The sequence below is a fragment of the Engystomops pustulosus genome, chromosome 2 (assembly GCF_040894005.1).
Source record: "Engystomops pustulosus chromosome 2, aEngPut4.maternal, whole genome shotgun sequence".
NCBI lineage: Eukaryota > Metazoa > Chordata > Amphibia > Anura > Leptodactylidae > Engystomops > Engystomops pustulosus.
The window spans coordinates 263,851,384-263,867,700 of record NC_092412.1 but is presented as its reverse complement, the minus strand read 5'-3'; the positions used below and the strand labels follow the sequence as shown (position 1 = coordinate 263,867,700).

The window sequence follows — 16,317 nt, the reverse complement described above, 5'->3', positions numbered from 1 at the left end:
TAGATAGATAGATAGATAGGAGATAGATAGATAGGAGATAGATAGGAGATAGATAGATAGGTAGATAGGAGATAGATAGGAGATAGATAGGAGATAGATAGATAGGAGATAGATAGATAGGAGATAGATAGATAGATAGATAGATAGAGAGATAGGAGATAGATAGATAGGAGATAGATAGATAGGAGATAGATAGGAGATAGATAGATAGGTAGATAGGAGATAGATAGGAGATAGATAGGAGATAGATAGATAGGAGATAGATAGATAGGAGATAGATAGATAGATAGATAGAGAGATAGGAGATAGATAGATAGGAGATAGATAGATAGGAGATAGATAGGAGATAGATAGATAGGTAGATAGGAGATAGATAGGAGATAGATAGGAGATAGATAGATAGGAGATAGATAGATAGGAGATAGATAGATAGATAGATAGATAGAGAGATAGGAGATAGATAGATAGGAGATAGATAGATAGATAGATAGATAGAGATCCCTGTACACCCACTGTCATCTTATCATCCATCTGAAATCCCCATCACCTGTTGGATGAACACATTGGAGCATGGATCTTGCTTCTACCTGCAGCGCCGGCTCTAGTCTATGCTATTAACTATTAGCACTTTTCTTTACTTCATAGCAACAAGATTCTCATGCGGATATAACAATATCAGGAATATGGAGAGGAGAGGAGGGCACTACAAGAAGTATGGGGGTGACCGCATCCAAAAACTAAATGCCAAGAGATCAAGACGCTGCGTATACATAGACCAGCACATGTCATAACAATGAAATCCGTACAAGGGGCACAACAAATGGCCGTGCGGATCAAAGACCCCGCCTATAAAGTGCAAGCCAATGGAAACGATAGAAAGCCTAACATATGGCGCAAAATAAGCAAAAGGGTTTACCACATAAGAATATAAGCCCAATGTAAGAAGCAATACAGGAGAAGGCAGAAAATAGGAGGGGGAGACACGGACCCCCACACGTATCGCCCCCCCCCCCCCCCCCCGCCGGGTAATACCAATATTATGTATCGATCCAACTGTAAATTCCATGATTCTTGATGTTTTTATGATTATATGACTAATTATTAAATACTCTAAAATACTTGATGACCATAAAAATAGTATTGAGTATTGTTGCTCTGGACTGCACCCATTTCTGTTCCATTGTGGCTCAGGTGCAGCTCATCCAGGATGGCACATGAATGTCAGCTGTGGCCAGAAGGTTTTCTGTGTCTGTCAGCGTTGTGTCCAGAGGCTGGAGGCGCTACCAGGAGACAGGCCAGTACATCACGACACATGGAGGGGGCTGTAGGAGGGCAACAACCCAGCAGCAGGACCACTACCTCCATCTTTGTGCAGGGAAGAACAGGAGGAGAACTGCCAGAGAACTGGGAGGATATCACTCAGGAGACCATCTGCAACCTCATCAGGAGCATGCCCAGGTGTTGTAGGGAGGTCATACAGGCATGTGGAGGCCACACACACAATACTAAGCCTCATCAGGAACATGCCGAGGTGTTGTAGGGAGGACATACAGGCACATGGAGGCCACTCACAATACTGAGCCTCATCAGGAACATGCCGAGGTGTTGTAGGGAGGTCATACACAATACTGAGCCTCATCAGGAGCATGCCGAGGTGTTGTAGGGAGGTCATACAGGCACCTGGAGGCCACACACAATACTGAGCCTCATCAGGAGCATGCCGAGGTGTTGTAGGGAGGTCATACAGGCAGGTGGAGGCTACACACAATACTGAGCCTCATCAGGAGCATGCCGAGGTGTTGTAGGGAGGTCATACAGGCACGTGGAGGCTACACACAATACTGAGCCTCATCAGGAGTATGCCGAGGTGTTGTAGGGAGGTCATACAGGCATGTGGAGGCCACACACAATACTGAGCCTCATCAGGAGCATGCCCAGGTGTTGTAGGGAGGTCATACAGGTACGTGGAGGCTACACACAATACTGAGCCTCATCAGGAGTATGCCGAGGTGTTGTAGGGAGGTCATACAGGCACATAGAAGCCACACACAATACTGAGCCTCACCAGGAGCATGCCGAGGTGTTGTAGGGAGGTCATACAGGCACGTGGAGGCCACACACAATACTGAGCCTCACCAGGAGCATGCCGAGGTGTTGTAGGGAGGTCATACAGGCATGTGGAGGCCACACACAATACTGAGCCTCATCAGGAGCATGCCCAGGTGTTGTAGGGAGGTCATACAGGTACGTGGAGGCTACACACAATACTGAGCCTCATCAGGAGTATGCCGAGGTGTTGTAGGGAGGTCATACAGGCACATGGAGGCCACACACAATACTGAGCCTCATCAGGAGTATGCCGAGGTGTTGTAGGGAGGTCATACAGGCACATGGAGGCCACACACAATACGGAGCCTCATTAGGAGCATGCCCAGGTGTTGTAGGGAGGTCATACAGGTACGTGGAGGCTACACACAATACTGAGCCTCATCAGGAGTATGCCGAGGTGTTGTAGGGAGGTCATACAGGCACATAGAAGCCACACACAATACTGAGCCTCATCAGGAGCATGCCGGGGTGTTGTAGGGAGGTCATACAGGCACGTGGAGGCCACACACAATACTGAGCCTCACCAGGAGCATGCCGAGGTGTTGTAGGGAGGTCATACAGGCACGTGGAGGCCACACACACAATACTGAGCCTCATCAGGAGCATGCCGAGGTGTTGTAGGGAGGTCATACAGGCATGTGGAGGCCACACACAATACTGAGCCTCACCAGGAGCATGCCGAGGTGTTGTAGGGAGGTCATACAGGCATGTGGAGGCCACACACAATACTGAGCCTCACCAGGAGCATGCCGAGGTGTTGTAGGGAGGTCATACAGGCACGTGGAGGCCACACACAATACTGAGCCTCACCAGGAGCATGCTGAATATGTTATTCACTAATATGTAGGATGTGTTGAGAGTTCCCTTTATTTTATAATTCGCACATTCTGAACAGCCACTTATAAGATGTGGACCTGTGTGTGTGCGCGGCTGTGAGGTGATTATAGGGGGAGCGGGGTCCTCACTGATGGGGATTGTGGCATTTGTGCTTTATTCCTGGGTTGGTCCCGGCCCAGACATCTGCTCCGGTGCAAACACATCACTGTTATTCACACCGCTGCTGCAGGGGGCGCTGTACTCTGCTGCTGGTCGTTATATGGCAGTTTTCTGACCTAATGCTTATATAAGTGAAGTTCTGTTACAGTGTATCAGCGCTCTTCACACATAGCCCATACCTCCCACTACTTAATATCTAGCAATTAACAAAAACACGGATACAGCAAGATGAGGGTTAATAGCGCCCCCCACTGGAGCTGTACTGTATATTTCCCCGATCATTTGTAAAGCTACAGAATATGATGGCGCCATATAAAGATTATTATTATTACTGTGCGATCGCCAGGTCCAGAGTCCCCGTCAGGCCAGGACAGGGTTAAGGTCTCTCCGTCTGACACGTGACCACGTGAATTCCTTTGTCCCAGCTCCAGATCTGTGAGGAGGGGGAAGGGTCCGGAGTCTTTGTCTGTCCTTACAGCTGTTCCCCTGCCACAATGTGTGGGACCCCCAGACGTCACGTCCGATCCATCATCATCAGTCAGGAACCCAACAGAACCATCACTGTGGCAAAAAGCCCAACGCCAGCAGAACCAACCGGACCCGGACCAAGGGATCTAATTATACAGTCATCACTAATGTGAACAACGACTACACAGGGAGAAGCTAAACTCCCCCTTTATCCCTGCACATCCCCCCCCCCTATTATCTGCAGCGCCCCCTTATCCCTGCACATCTCCCCCTATTATCTGCAGCGCCCCCTTATCCCTGCACATCCCCCCCCCCTATTATCTGCAGCGCCCCCTTATCCCTGCACATCTCCCCCTATTATCTGCACATCCCCCCCCTATTATCTGCAGCGCCCCCTTATCCCCGCACATCCCCCCCTATTATCTGCAGCGCCCCCTTATCCCCGCACATCTCCCCCTATTATCTGCAGCGCCCCCTTATCCCTGCACATCCCCCCCCCTATTATCTGCAGCGCCCCCTTATCCCTGCACATCTCCCCCTATTATCTGCAGCGCCCCCTTATCCCTGCACATCCCCCCCCTATTATCTGCAGCGCCCCCTTATCCCTGCACATCTCCCCCTATTATCTGCAGCGCCCCCTTATCCCTGCACATCTCCCCCTATTATCTGCACATCTCCCCCCCATTATCTGCAGCGCCCCCTTATCCCTGCACATCTCCCCCTATTATCTGCAGCGCCCCCTTATCCCTGCACATCTCCCACTATTATCTGCAGCGCCCCCTTATCCCTGCACATCTCCCCCTATTATCTGCAGTGCCCCCTTATCCCTGCACATCTCCCCCTATTATCTGCAGCGCCCCCTTATCCCCGCACATCTCCCCCTATTATCTGCAGCACCCCCCCATCCCCGCACATCTCCCCCTATTATCTGCAGCACCCCCCCCTATTATCTGCAGCGCCCCCCTATCCCTGCACATCTCCCCCTATTATCTGCAGCGCCCCCTTATCCCTGCACATCTCCCCCTATTATCTGCAGCGCCCCCTTATCCCTGCACATCTCCCCCTATTATCTGCAGCGCCCCCTTATCCCTGCACATCTCCCCCTATTATCTGCAGCGCCCCCTTATCCCTGCACACCTCCCCCTATTATCTGCAGCGCCCCCTTATCCCTGCACACCTCCCCCTATTATCTGCAGCACCCCCTTATCCCCGCACATCTCCCCCTATTATCTGCAGCACCCCCTTATCCCTGCACACCTCCCCCTATTATCTGCAGCGCCCCCTTATCCCTGCACACCTCCCCCTATTATCTGCAGCACCCCCTTATCCCCGCACATCTCCCCCTATTATCTGCAGCACCCCCCCCTATTATCTGCAGCGCCCCCCTATCCCTGCACATCTCCCCCTATTATCTGCAGCGCCCCCTTATCCCTGCACATCTCCCCCTATTATCTGCAGCGCCCCCTTATCCCTGCACATCTCCCCCTATTATCTGCAGCGCCCCCTTATCCCTGCACATCTCCCCCTATTATCTGCAGCGCCCCCTTATCCCTGCACACCTCCCCCTATTATCTGCAGCGCCCCCTTATCCCTGCACACCTCCCCCTATTATCTGCAGCACCCCCTTATCCCCGCACATCTCCCCCTATTATCTGCAGCGCCCCCTTATCCCTGCACATCTCCCCCTATTATCTGCAGCGCCCCCTTATCCCTGCACATCTCCCCCCTATTATCTGCAGCGCCCCCTTATCCCTGCACATCCCCCCCCCCTATTACCTGCAGCGCCCCCTTATCCCTGCACATCTCCCCCCATTATCTGCAGCACCCCCTTATCCCTGCACATCTCCCCCTATTATCTGCAGCGCCCCCTTATCCCTGCACATCTCCCCCCATTATCTGCAGCGCCCCCTTATCCCTGCACATCTCCCCCCATTATCTGCAGCGCCCCCTTATCCCTGCACATCTCCCCCTATTATCTGCAGCGCCCCCTTATCCCTGCACATCTCCCCCTATTATCTGCAGCGCCCCCTTATCCCTGCACATCTCCCCCTATTATCTGCAGCGCCCCCTTATCCCTGCACATCCCCCCTATTATCTGCAGTGCCCCCTTATCCCTGCACATCTCCCCCCATTATCTGCAGTGCCCCCTTATCCCTGCACATCTCCCCCCATTATCTGCAGTGCCCCCTTATCCCTGCACATCCCCCCCTATTATCTGCAGTGCCCCCTTATCCCTGCACATCTCCCCCTATTATCTGCAGCGCCCCCTTATCCCTGCACATCTCCCCCTATTATCTGCAGTGCCCCCTTATCCCTGCACATCCCCCCTATTATCTGCAGCGCCCCCTTATCCCTGCACATCTCCCCCCCCTATTATCTGCAGCGCCCCCTTATCCCTGCACATCTCCCCCTATTATCTGCAGCGCCCCCTTATCCCTGCACACCTCCCCCTATTATCTTATCCCTGCACATCTCCCCCCATTATCTGCAGCGCCCCCTTATCCCTGCACATCTCCCCCTATTATCTGCAGCGCCCCCTTATCCCTGCACATCTCCCCCTATTATCTGCAGCGCCCCCTTATCCCTGCACATCTCCCCCTATTATCTGCAGCGCCCCCTTATCCCTGCACATCTCCCCCTATTATCTGCAGCGCCCCCTTATCCCTGCACATCTCCCCCTATTATCTGCAGCGCCCCCTTATCCCTGCACATCTCCCCCTATTATCTGCAGCGCCCCCTTATCCCTGCACATCTCCCCCTATTATCTGCAGCGCCCCCTTATCCCTGCACATCTCCCCCTATTATCTGCAGCACCCCCATATCCCTGCACATCTCCCCCCTCCCTATTATCTGCAGCACCCCCTTATCCCTGCACATCTCCCCCTATTATCTGCAGCGCCCCCTTATCCCTGCACATCTCCCCCTATTATCTGCAGCGCCCCCTTATCCCTGCACATCCCCCCCTATTATCTGCAGCGCCCCCTTATCCCTGCACATCCCCCCCCCCTATTATCTGCAGCGCCCCCTTATCCCCGCACATCTCCCCCTATTATCTGCAGCGCCCCCTTATCCCTGCACATCTCCCCCTATTATCTGCAGCGCCCCCTTATCCCTGCACATCTCCCCCCATTATCCCTGCACATCTCCCCCCTATTATCTGCAGCGCCCCCTTATCCCTGCACATCCCCCCCCCCCCATTATCTGCAGCGCCCCCTTATCCCTGCACATCTCCCCCCTATTATCTGCAGCGCCCCCTTATCCCTGCACATCTCCCCCCATTATCTGCAGCGCCCCCTTATCCCTGCACATCTCCCCCCTATTATCTGCAGCGCCCCCTTATCCCTGCACATCTCCCCCTATTATCTGCAGCGCCCCCTTATCCCTGCACATCTCCCCCTATTATCTGCAGCGCCCCCTTATCCCTGCACATCTCCCCCTATTATCTGCAGCGCCCCCTTATCCCTGCACATCTCCCCCCCTATTATCTGCAGCGCCCCCTTATCCCTGCACATCTCCCCCCCTATTATCTGCAGCGCCCCCTTATCCCTGCACATCTCCCCCCTATTATCTGCAGCGCCCCCTTATCCCTGCACATCTCCCCCTATTATCTGCAGCGCCCCCTTATCCCTGCACATCTCCCCCTATTATCTGCAGCGCCCCCTTATCCCTGCACATCTCCCCCCATTATCTGCAGCGCCCCCTTATCCCTGCACATCTCCCCCTATTATCTGCAGCGCCCCCTTATCCCTGCACATCTCCCCCTATTATCTGCAGCGCCCCCTTATCCCTGCACATCTCCCCCTATTATCTGCAGCGCCCCCTTATCCCTGCACATCTCCCCCTATTATCTGCAGCGCCCCCTTATCCCTGCACATCTCCCCCTATTATCTGCAGCACCCCCTTATCCCCGCACATCTCCCCCTATTATCTGCAGCGCCCCCTTATCCCTGCACATCCCCCCCCCTATTATCTGCAGCACCCCCTTATCCCTGCACATCTCCCCCTATTATCTGCAGCACCCCCTTATCCCTGCACATCCCCCCCCCTATTATCTGCAGCACCCCCTTATCCCTGCACATCTCCCCCCATTATCTGCAGCGCCCCCTTATCCCTGCACATCTCCCCCCATTATCTGCAGCGCCCCCTTATCCCTGCACATCTCCCCCTATTACCTGCAGCGCCCCCTTATCCCTGCACATCTCCCCCTATTACCTGCAGCGCCCCCCTACTGTAAAGCTGGCTCCATGATGAAGTGAGCCTGGCCGGCACCAGGGATGCGCCCAGAACCAGAATCACCTGACCCAAACCTACACAGAGTGTAACGCTCATTCAAGTGTCCTACCCCACCCCCAGTACGATGGGCACAATCACCCGATGTCACAGGTCATGAGTCCTGGCACAGAGAAGATACTGCCCCCTGGGACCTATGGATGACCTTGGGGGTCCGAGAAATTCACAAATGTCCCCCCAGCCGCAGGTGATGGGAAGGACCTTACACTGAGCCAGGACCTTCCCTCTGCAGCGCAGCCGGCAGGACCTGGGAAGGGAGGCAAAGCTGAGGAGAGTCTGGACCCATCACAAGAACCTCACAAAGCACACAACAGCGCCAAGCTGCCAGACCACGGGCGTCCCAGACCCACAGGAGCCATTGTCCTGTAACCACAGTGTTCAGCAGCACAGAGCACTTCAGGAGAACACAAGAGGTCCAAAGAACCAGACACTGATAGAAACCCATGGGGAGAACTGTGGACAATTATCTCAACGTCAACTTAAAGGGGATGGTGCAGAGTATAATGACATAAGGGCCGCACCTCGTATCCTCCCATCACAGCGAGTGTCGCCCATGTACATCGGGGGCACATAGGGGAGACCCTGGACCAGCCCCTCCAGCCCTGAACCCCCATCATCACTCGGACCTCACCTTGAACCTCTTGTCCTGCAGAACCTTCTTGATGGCCACCAGTTCTCCGGAGTCGCACAGCTTGGCCTGATAGACCACACCGAACGAGCCATTGCCGATGACCTTGGTGTCTGTGTAGCTGACCTCCTGCTGCCGGTCTGGACCCTGCCCCGGGGTCGCCACCACAGTGGTAACTTTGCTGCCATCTTTGTCTCCTGGGGAAAGAAAAAAAACATCAAAAAGGTCAGAGGCGCGAACACCCGAAAATAAGGACAACACAAACCTAAGGAACAACGCTAAACCAAATGTCATGGCACATACACCACACCCCCACCAGGTCATACTCCCCCCCACCAGGTCATACACAAGAGGCAACCCCCCCCCACCAGGTCATACACAAGAGGCAACCCCCCCCACCAGGTCATACTCCCCCCCACCAGGTCACAACCCTCCCAACACGAGGTCACAAACCCCCCACCAGGTCATACACAAGAGGCAACCCCCCCCCCCCACCAGGTCATACTCCCCCCCACCAGGTCACAACCCTCCCACCACGAGGTCACAAACCCCCCACCAGGTCATACACAAGAGGCACCCCCCCCCCCCCACCAGGTCATACACAAGAGGCACCCCCCCCCCCACCAGGTCATACTCCCCCCCACCAGGTCACAACCCTCCCACCACGAGGTCACAAACCCCCCACCAGGTCATACACAAGAGGCACCCCCCCCCCCCACCAGGTCATACACAAGAGGCACCCCCCCCCCCACCAGGTCATACACAAGAGGCACCCCCCCCCCCACCAGGTCATACACAAGAGGCACCCCCCCCCCACCAGGTCATACACAAGAGGCACCCCCCCCCCCACCAGGTCATACACAAGAGGCACCCCCCCCCCCACCAGGTCATACACAAGAGGCACCCCCCCCCCCACCAGGTCATACACAAGAGGCACCCCCCCCCCACCAGGTCATACACAAGAGGCACCCCCCCCCCCACCAGGTCATACACAAGAGGCACCCCCCCCCCCCCACCAGGTCATACACAAGAGGCACCCCCCCCCCACCAGGTCATACACAAGAGGCACCCCCCCCCCCACCAGGTCATACACAAGAGGCAACCCCCACCCCCCACCCGGTCATACACAAGAGGCAACCCCCACCCCCCACCAGGTCATACTCCCCCCCCACCAGGTCACAAACCCCCCACCAGGTCATACACAAGAGGCAACCCCCCCCCCCACCAGGTCATACTCCCCCCCACCAGGTCATACACAAGAGGCACCCCCCCCCACCAGGTCATACACCCCCCCCCCCACCAGGTCATACACAAGAGGCACCCCCCCCCCCACCAGGTCATACACAAGAGGCACCCCCCCCCCCCACCAGGTCATACACAAGAGGCACCCCCCCCCCCCACCAGGTCATACACAAGAGGCACCCCCCCCCCCACCAGGTCATACACAAGAGGCACCCCCCCCCCCACCAGGTCATACACAAGAGGCCCCCCCCCCCACCAGGTCATACACAAGAGGCACCCCCCCCCCCACCAGGTCATACTCCCCCCCACCAGGTCATACACAAGAGGCACCCCCCCCCCCACCAGGTCATACACAAGAGGCACCCCCACCAGGTCATACACCCCCCCCCACCAGGTCATACACCCCCCCCCCACCAGGTCATACACCCCCCCCCCACCAGGTCATACACCCCCCCCCCACCAGGTCATACACAAGAGGCACCCCCCCCCCACCAGGTCATACACCCCCCCCCCACCAGGTCATACACAAGAGGCACCCCCCCCCCACCAGGTCATACACAAGAGGCACCCCCCCCCACCAGGTCATACACAAGAGGCACCCCCCCCACCAGGTCATACACAAGAGGCACTCCCCCCCACCAGGTCATACTCCCCCCCCACCAGGTCATACACAAGAGGCACTCCCCCCCACCAGGTCATACACAAGAGGCACCCCCCCCACCAGGTCATACACAAGAGGCACCCCCCCCACCAGGTCATACACAAGAGGCACCCCCCCCACACCAGGTCATACTCCCCCCCGCCAGGTCATACACAAGAGGCACCCCCCCCCGCCAGGTCATACACAAGAGGCACCCCCCCCCGCCATGTCATACACCCCCCCCCGCCATGTCATACACCCCCCCACCCCGCCATGTCATACACCCCCCCACCTCGCCATGTCATACACCCCCCCCACCCCGCCATGTCATACACCCCCCCCACCCCGCCATGTCATACACTCCCCCCCCCCACCATGTCATACACTCCCCCCTCCACCATGTCATACACCCCCCCCCCCCGCCATGTCATACACTCCCCCCCCCGCCATGTCATACACTCCCCCCCCCCGCCATGTCATACACTCCCCCCCCCCGCCATGTCATACACCCCCCCCCGCCATGTCATACACCCCCCCACCCCGCCATGTCATACACTCCCCCCCCCCGCCATGTCATACACTCCCCCCCCCCCGCCATGTCATACACTCCCCCCCCCCGCCATGTCATACACTCCCCCCCCCCACCATGTCATACACTCCCCCCCCCCACCATGTCATACACTCCCCCCCCCCACCATGTCATACACTCCCCCCCCCCACCATGTCATACACTCCCCCCCCCCACCATGTCATACACTCCCCCCCCCACCATGTCATACACTCCCCCCCCCACCATGTCATACACTCCCCCCCACCATGTCATACACTCCCCCCCCCACCATGTCATACACTCCCCCCCCCACCATGTCATACACTCCCCCCCCCACCATGTCATACACCCCCTCACCCCGCCATGTCATACACCCCCCCCGCCACGTCATACACCCCCCCCCGCCATGTCATACACTCCCCCCCCCACCATGTCATACACTCCCCCCCCACCATGTCATACACTCCCCCCCCCACCATGTCATACACTCCCCCCCCCACCATGTCATACACTCCCCCCCCCACCATGTCATACACTCCCCCCCCCCACCATGTCATACACTCCCCCCCCCACCATGTCATACACTCCCCCCCCCCACCATGTCATACACCCCCCCCCCCCACCATGTCATACACCCCCCCCCCCGCCAGATCATACACAAGAGGCAACCCCCGTCCTGTCCTGTGCCCTAGAGAGACGCCAAAATCAGGAATATCCAATTGTATCAGAGCCGGATCAGCGCTCACAAGGCTGGACGGCTTCCTGGCAGCACCCAGCTTTCCCAGGATCAGATAATCAGTCCATGAGGATGCAGAGTGGTGGGCAGGGGTGGGCACAGCTCCCCAGCATGCTGCCAATTATCAGATTGTGTCTCCTGCCCGGCACAGCTGGAAAATAGCAGCGCACCGCCGGCCGCCAAGGACACCAGGCAGCTTTATGTAATAGGAGGCCAGCGGGCAGGAAAGGGTTAGTGGGGGGGGGGAGGGCAGGGGCCAGAAACTTCCCCTAATCCAAAGCCCATGTCCAGGAGGAGGGAAACAACCAAGATGGAGGCTGCCACGGCCTGAGCGGGCGCTACACAGATCCAGACAGACCCAAGATCACCTGCATCTAGTCTTACCCCTGAGAACATATAACCCCATATATACCATACAGCGTGACCGCCCCCCCGGCTATATACAGTACAGCCTCCTATATACCATACAGCGTGACCCCACCCCCCGGCTATATACAATACAGCCTCCTATATACCATACAGTGTGACCCCCCAGGTTATATACAGTACAGCCTCCTATATACCATACAGTGTGACCCCCCCCCCCCAGGTTATATACAGTACAGCCTCCTATATACCATACAGTGTGACCCCCCCCCCCAGGTTATATACAGTACAGCCTCCTATATACCATACAGTGTGACCCCCCCCAGGTTATATACAGTACAGCCTCCTATATACCATACAGTGTGACCCCCCAGGTTATATACAGTACAGCCTCCTATATACCATACAGCGTGACCCCCCAGGTTATATACAGTACAGCCTCCTATATACCATACAGTGTGACCCCCCCCCCGGCTATATACAGTACAGCCTCCTATATACCATACATCACATATCACATGTAGCATACTTCCCCTATGTAATATACAGTATGACACGTCTGTGACATGGAGAACACCCATAGCTCATCTGTGGACGCAGCGAGGGTGAAGGCGCTGCATGAAGACTCGGCCATAACTTACAAAACCTCTTCATGTGGCGGCAGGTTATTAATATTTCTGGAGTGTCCTGTACCTACCCACATTATCATGGGCCCAGGACAAGGCACGGGGCTCCCAGGAGCTTCATCCATATTGATGGCAGCCGGCTCTGCAGTGGAAACCATCAGCAGCAATGCTGACAGACTCCACTAGCAGCACATCGGACCTTCAGGAGGGGGCAGCCATGCAGACACTGAACAAGCAGGGGGGATCCTAACAGAGAGCCTGACATTACCCCTGCCCCGGGGCTCTGAGGATGTGACTCGTGGCGGTGAGGAATGCCGACATCATCCCGACATGTAGAGACATCACCTCCGCACAGCAGGAAGACCGCAGTCAGCCTGAGCACAAACCAGCCAATGAGAGCAGAGGTACAGGCTGCCCGTCACCTCCTGCCCCATGACCCCTGCCCTTCCATCCTGAGCCTGGACCCCCGGCAGCCTCCATCCTTGAACCCAGAGCCATCGCTGCAGATTACTGGATAATTTTTAACTGCATTAATGGACTGATTATCAGAAGGTGACCGGGGGGGCGGTACAATACCAGGTCACATGACCGGGCACAGGCTGCAGACATGACGCAGCAGAAACCGCAGTCCTGAGTGTGCAACAATGTATCACAGCAAGAGAAACCTTGTATCTACCCACATCCATGTGCACGACCTCCAGTCACTGACAGTCCTAACACTAGAAGCCCCTCCCTAGGGGGTCACACATCCTCCTGCTCTTCTATCCATGTGCAGGACCTCCAGTCACTGACAGTCCTAACACTAGAAGCCCCTCCCTAGGGGGTCACACATCCTCCTGCTCTTCTATCCATGTGCACGACCTCCAGTCACTGACAGTACTAACACTAGAAGCCCCTCCCTAGGGGTCACACATTCCCCTGCTCTTCTATCCATGTGCAGGACCTCCAGTCACTGACAGTCCTAACACTAGAAGCCCCTCCCTAGGGGGTCACACATCCTCCTGCTCTTCTATCCATGTGCACGACCTCCAGTCACTGACAGTCCTAACACTAGAAGCCCCTCCCTAGGGGTCACACATCCCCCTGCTCTTCTATCCATGTGCAGGACCTCCAGTCACTGACAGTCCTAACACTAGAAGCCCCTCCCTAGGGGTCACACATCCTCCTGCTCTTCTATCCATGTGCACGACCTCCAGTCACTGACAGTACTAACACTAGAAGCCCCTCCCTAGGGGTCACACATCCTCCTGCTCTTCTATCCATGTGCACGACCTCCAGTCACTGACAGTCCTAACACTAGAAGCCCCTCCCTAGGGGTCACACATCCTCCTGCTCTTCTATCCATGTGCACGACCTCCAGTCACTGACAGTCCTAACACTAGAAGCCCCTCCCTAGGGGTCACACATCCCCCTGCTCTTCTATCCATGTGCAGGACCTCCAGTCACTGACAGTCCTAACACTAGAAGCCCCTCCCTAGGGGGTCACACATTCCCCTGCTCTTCTATCCATGTGCAGGACCTCCAGTCACTGACAGTCCTAACACTAGAAGCCCCTCCCTAGGGGGTCACACATCCTCCTGCTCTTCTATCCATGTGCACGACCTCCAGTCACTGACAGTCCTAACACTAGAATCCCCTCCCTAGGGGTCACACATCCCCCTGCTCTTCTATCCATGTGCAGGACCTCCAGTCACTGACAGTACTAACACTAGAAGCCCCTCCCTAGGGGTCACACATCCTCCTGCTCTTCTATCCATGTGCACGACCTCCAGTCACTGACAGTCCTAACACTAGAAGCCCCTCCCTAGGGGTCACACATCCCCCTGCTCTTCTATCCATGTGCACGACCTCCAGTCACTGACAGTCCTAACACTAGAAGCCCCTCCCTAGGGGTCACACATCCCCCTGCTCTTCTATCCATGTGCAGGACCTCCAGTCACTGACAGTCCTAACACTAGAAGCCCCTCCCTAGGGGTCACACATCCCCCTGCTCTTCTATCCATGAGCACGACCTCCAGTCACTGACAGTCCTAACACTAGAAGCCCCTCCCTAGGGGTCACACATCCTCCTGCTCTTCTATCCATGTGCAGGACCTCCAGTCACTGACAGTCCTAACACTAGAAGCCCCTCCCTAGGGGTCACACATCCTCCTGCTCTTCTATCCATGTGCACGACCTCCAGTCACTGACAGTCCTAACACTAGAAGCCCCTCCCTAGGGGTCACACATCCCCCTGCTCTTCTATCCATGTGCAGGACCTCCAGTCACTGACAGTCCTAACACTAGAAGCCCCTCCCTAGGGGTCACACATCCCCCTGCTCTTCTATCCATGTGCACGACCTCCAGTCACTGACAGTACTAACACTAGAAGCCCCTCCCTAGGGGTCACACATCCTCCTGTTCTTCTATCCATGTGCACGACCTCCAGTCACTGACAGTACTAACACTAGAAGCCCCTCCCTAGGGGTCACACATCCTCCTGCTCTTCTATCCATGTGCAGGACCTCCAGTCACTGACAGTCCTAACACTAGAAGCCCCTCCCTAGGGGTCACACATCCCCCTGCTCTTCTATCCATGTGCACGACCTCCAGTCACTGACAGTCCTAACACTAGAAGCCCCTCCCTAGGGGTCACACATCTTCCTGCTCTTCTATCCATGTGCACGACCTCCAGTCACTGACAGTACTAACACTAGAAGCCCCTCCCTAGGGGTCACACATCCTCCTGCTCTTCTATCCATGTGCACGACCTCCAGTCACTGACAGTCCTAACACTAGAAGACCCTCCCTAGGGGTCACACATCCCCCTGCTCTTCTATCCATGTGCAGGACCTCCAGTCACTGACAGTCCTAACACTAGAAGCCCCTCCCTAGGGGGTCACACATCCTCCTGCTCTTCTATCCATGTGCACGACCTCCAGTCACTGACAGTCCTAACACTAGAAGCCCCTCCCTAGGGGTCACACATCCTCCTGCACTTCTATCCATGTGCATGACCTCCAGTCACTGACAGTCCTAACACTAGAAGCCCCTCCCTAGGGGTCACACATCCCCCTGCTCTTCTATCCATGTGCATGACCTCCAGTCACTGACAGTCCTAATACTAGAAGCCCCTCCCTAGGGGTCACACATCCTCCTGCTCTTCTATCCATGTGCACGACCTCCAGTCACTGACAGTCCTAACACTAGAAGCCCCTCCCTAGGGGTCACACATCCTCCTGCTCTTCTATCCATGTGCACGACCTCCAGTCACTGACAGTACTAACACTAGAAGCCCCTCCCTAGGGGTCACACATCCCCCTGCTCTTCTATCCATGTGCAGGACCTCCAGTCACTGACAGTCCTAACACTAGAAGCCCCTCCCTAGGGGTCACACATCCTCCTGCTCTTCTATCCATGTGCACGACCTCCAGTCACTGACAGTCCTAACACTAGAAGCCCCTCCCTAGGGGTCACACATCCTCCTGCTCTTCTATCCATGTGCACGACCTCCAGTCACTGACAGTCCTAACACTAGAAGCCCCTCCCTAGGGGTCACACATCCCCCTGCTCTTCTATCCATGTGCAGGACCTCCAGTCACTGACAGTCCTAACACTAGAAGCCCCTCCCTAGGGGTCACACATCCCCCTGCTCTTCTATCCATGTGCACGACCTCCAGTCACTGA

At 56.1% G+C, this 16,317-nt stretch overlaps 1 protein-coding gene across 2 annotated transcripts in view; it reads right to left on the bottom strand.

The window, feature by feature from the left end:
- GSK3B (glycogen synthase kinase 3 beta) overlaps positions 1-16,317 on the bottom strand; it is a 71,676-nt gene that overhangs the window by 27,434 nt on the left and 27,925 nt on the right. For both annotated transcript variants that reach the window (XM_072139045.1, XM_072139046.1), the window contains exon 2: positions 8,495-8,688. In XM_072139045.1, coding sequence (XP_071995146.1) covers positions 8,495-8,688 — 194 coding nt within the window. The remainder of the gene's footprint in view (positions 1-8,494; positions 8,689-16,317) is intronic.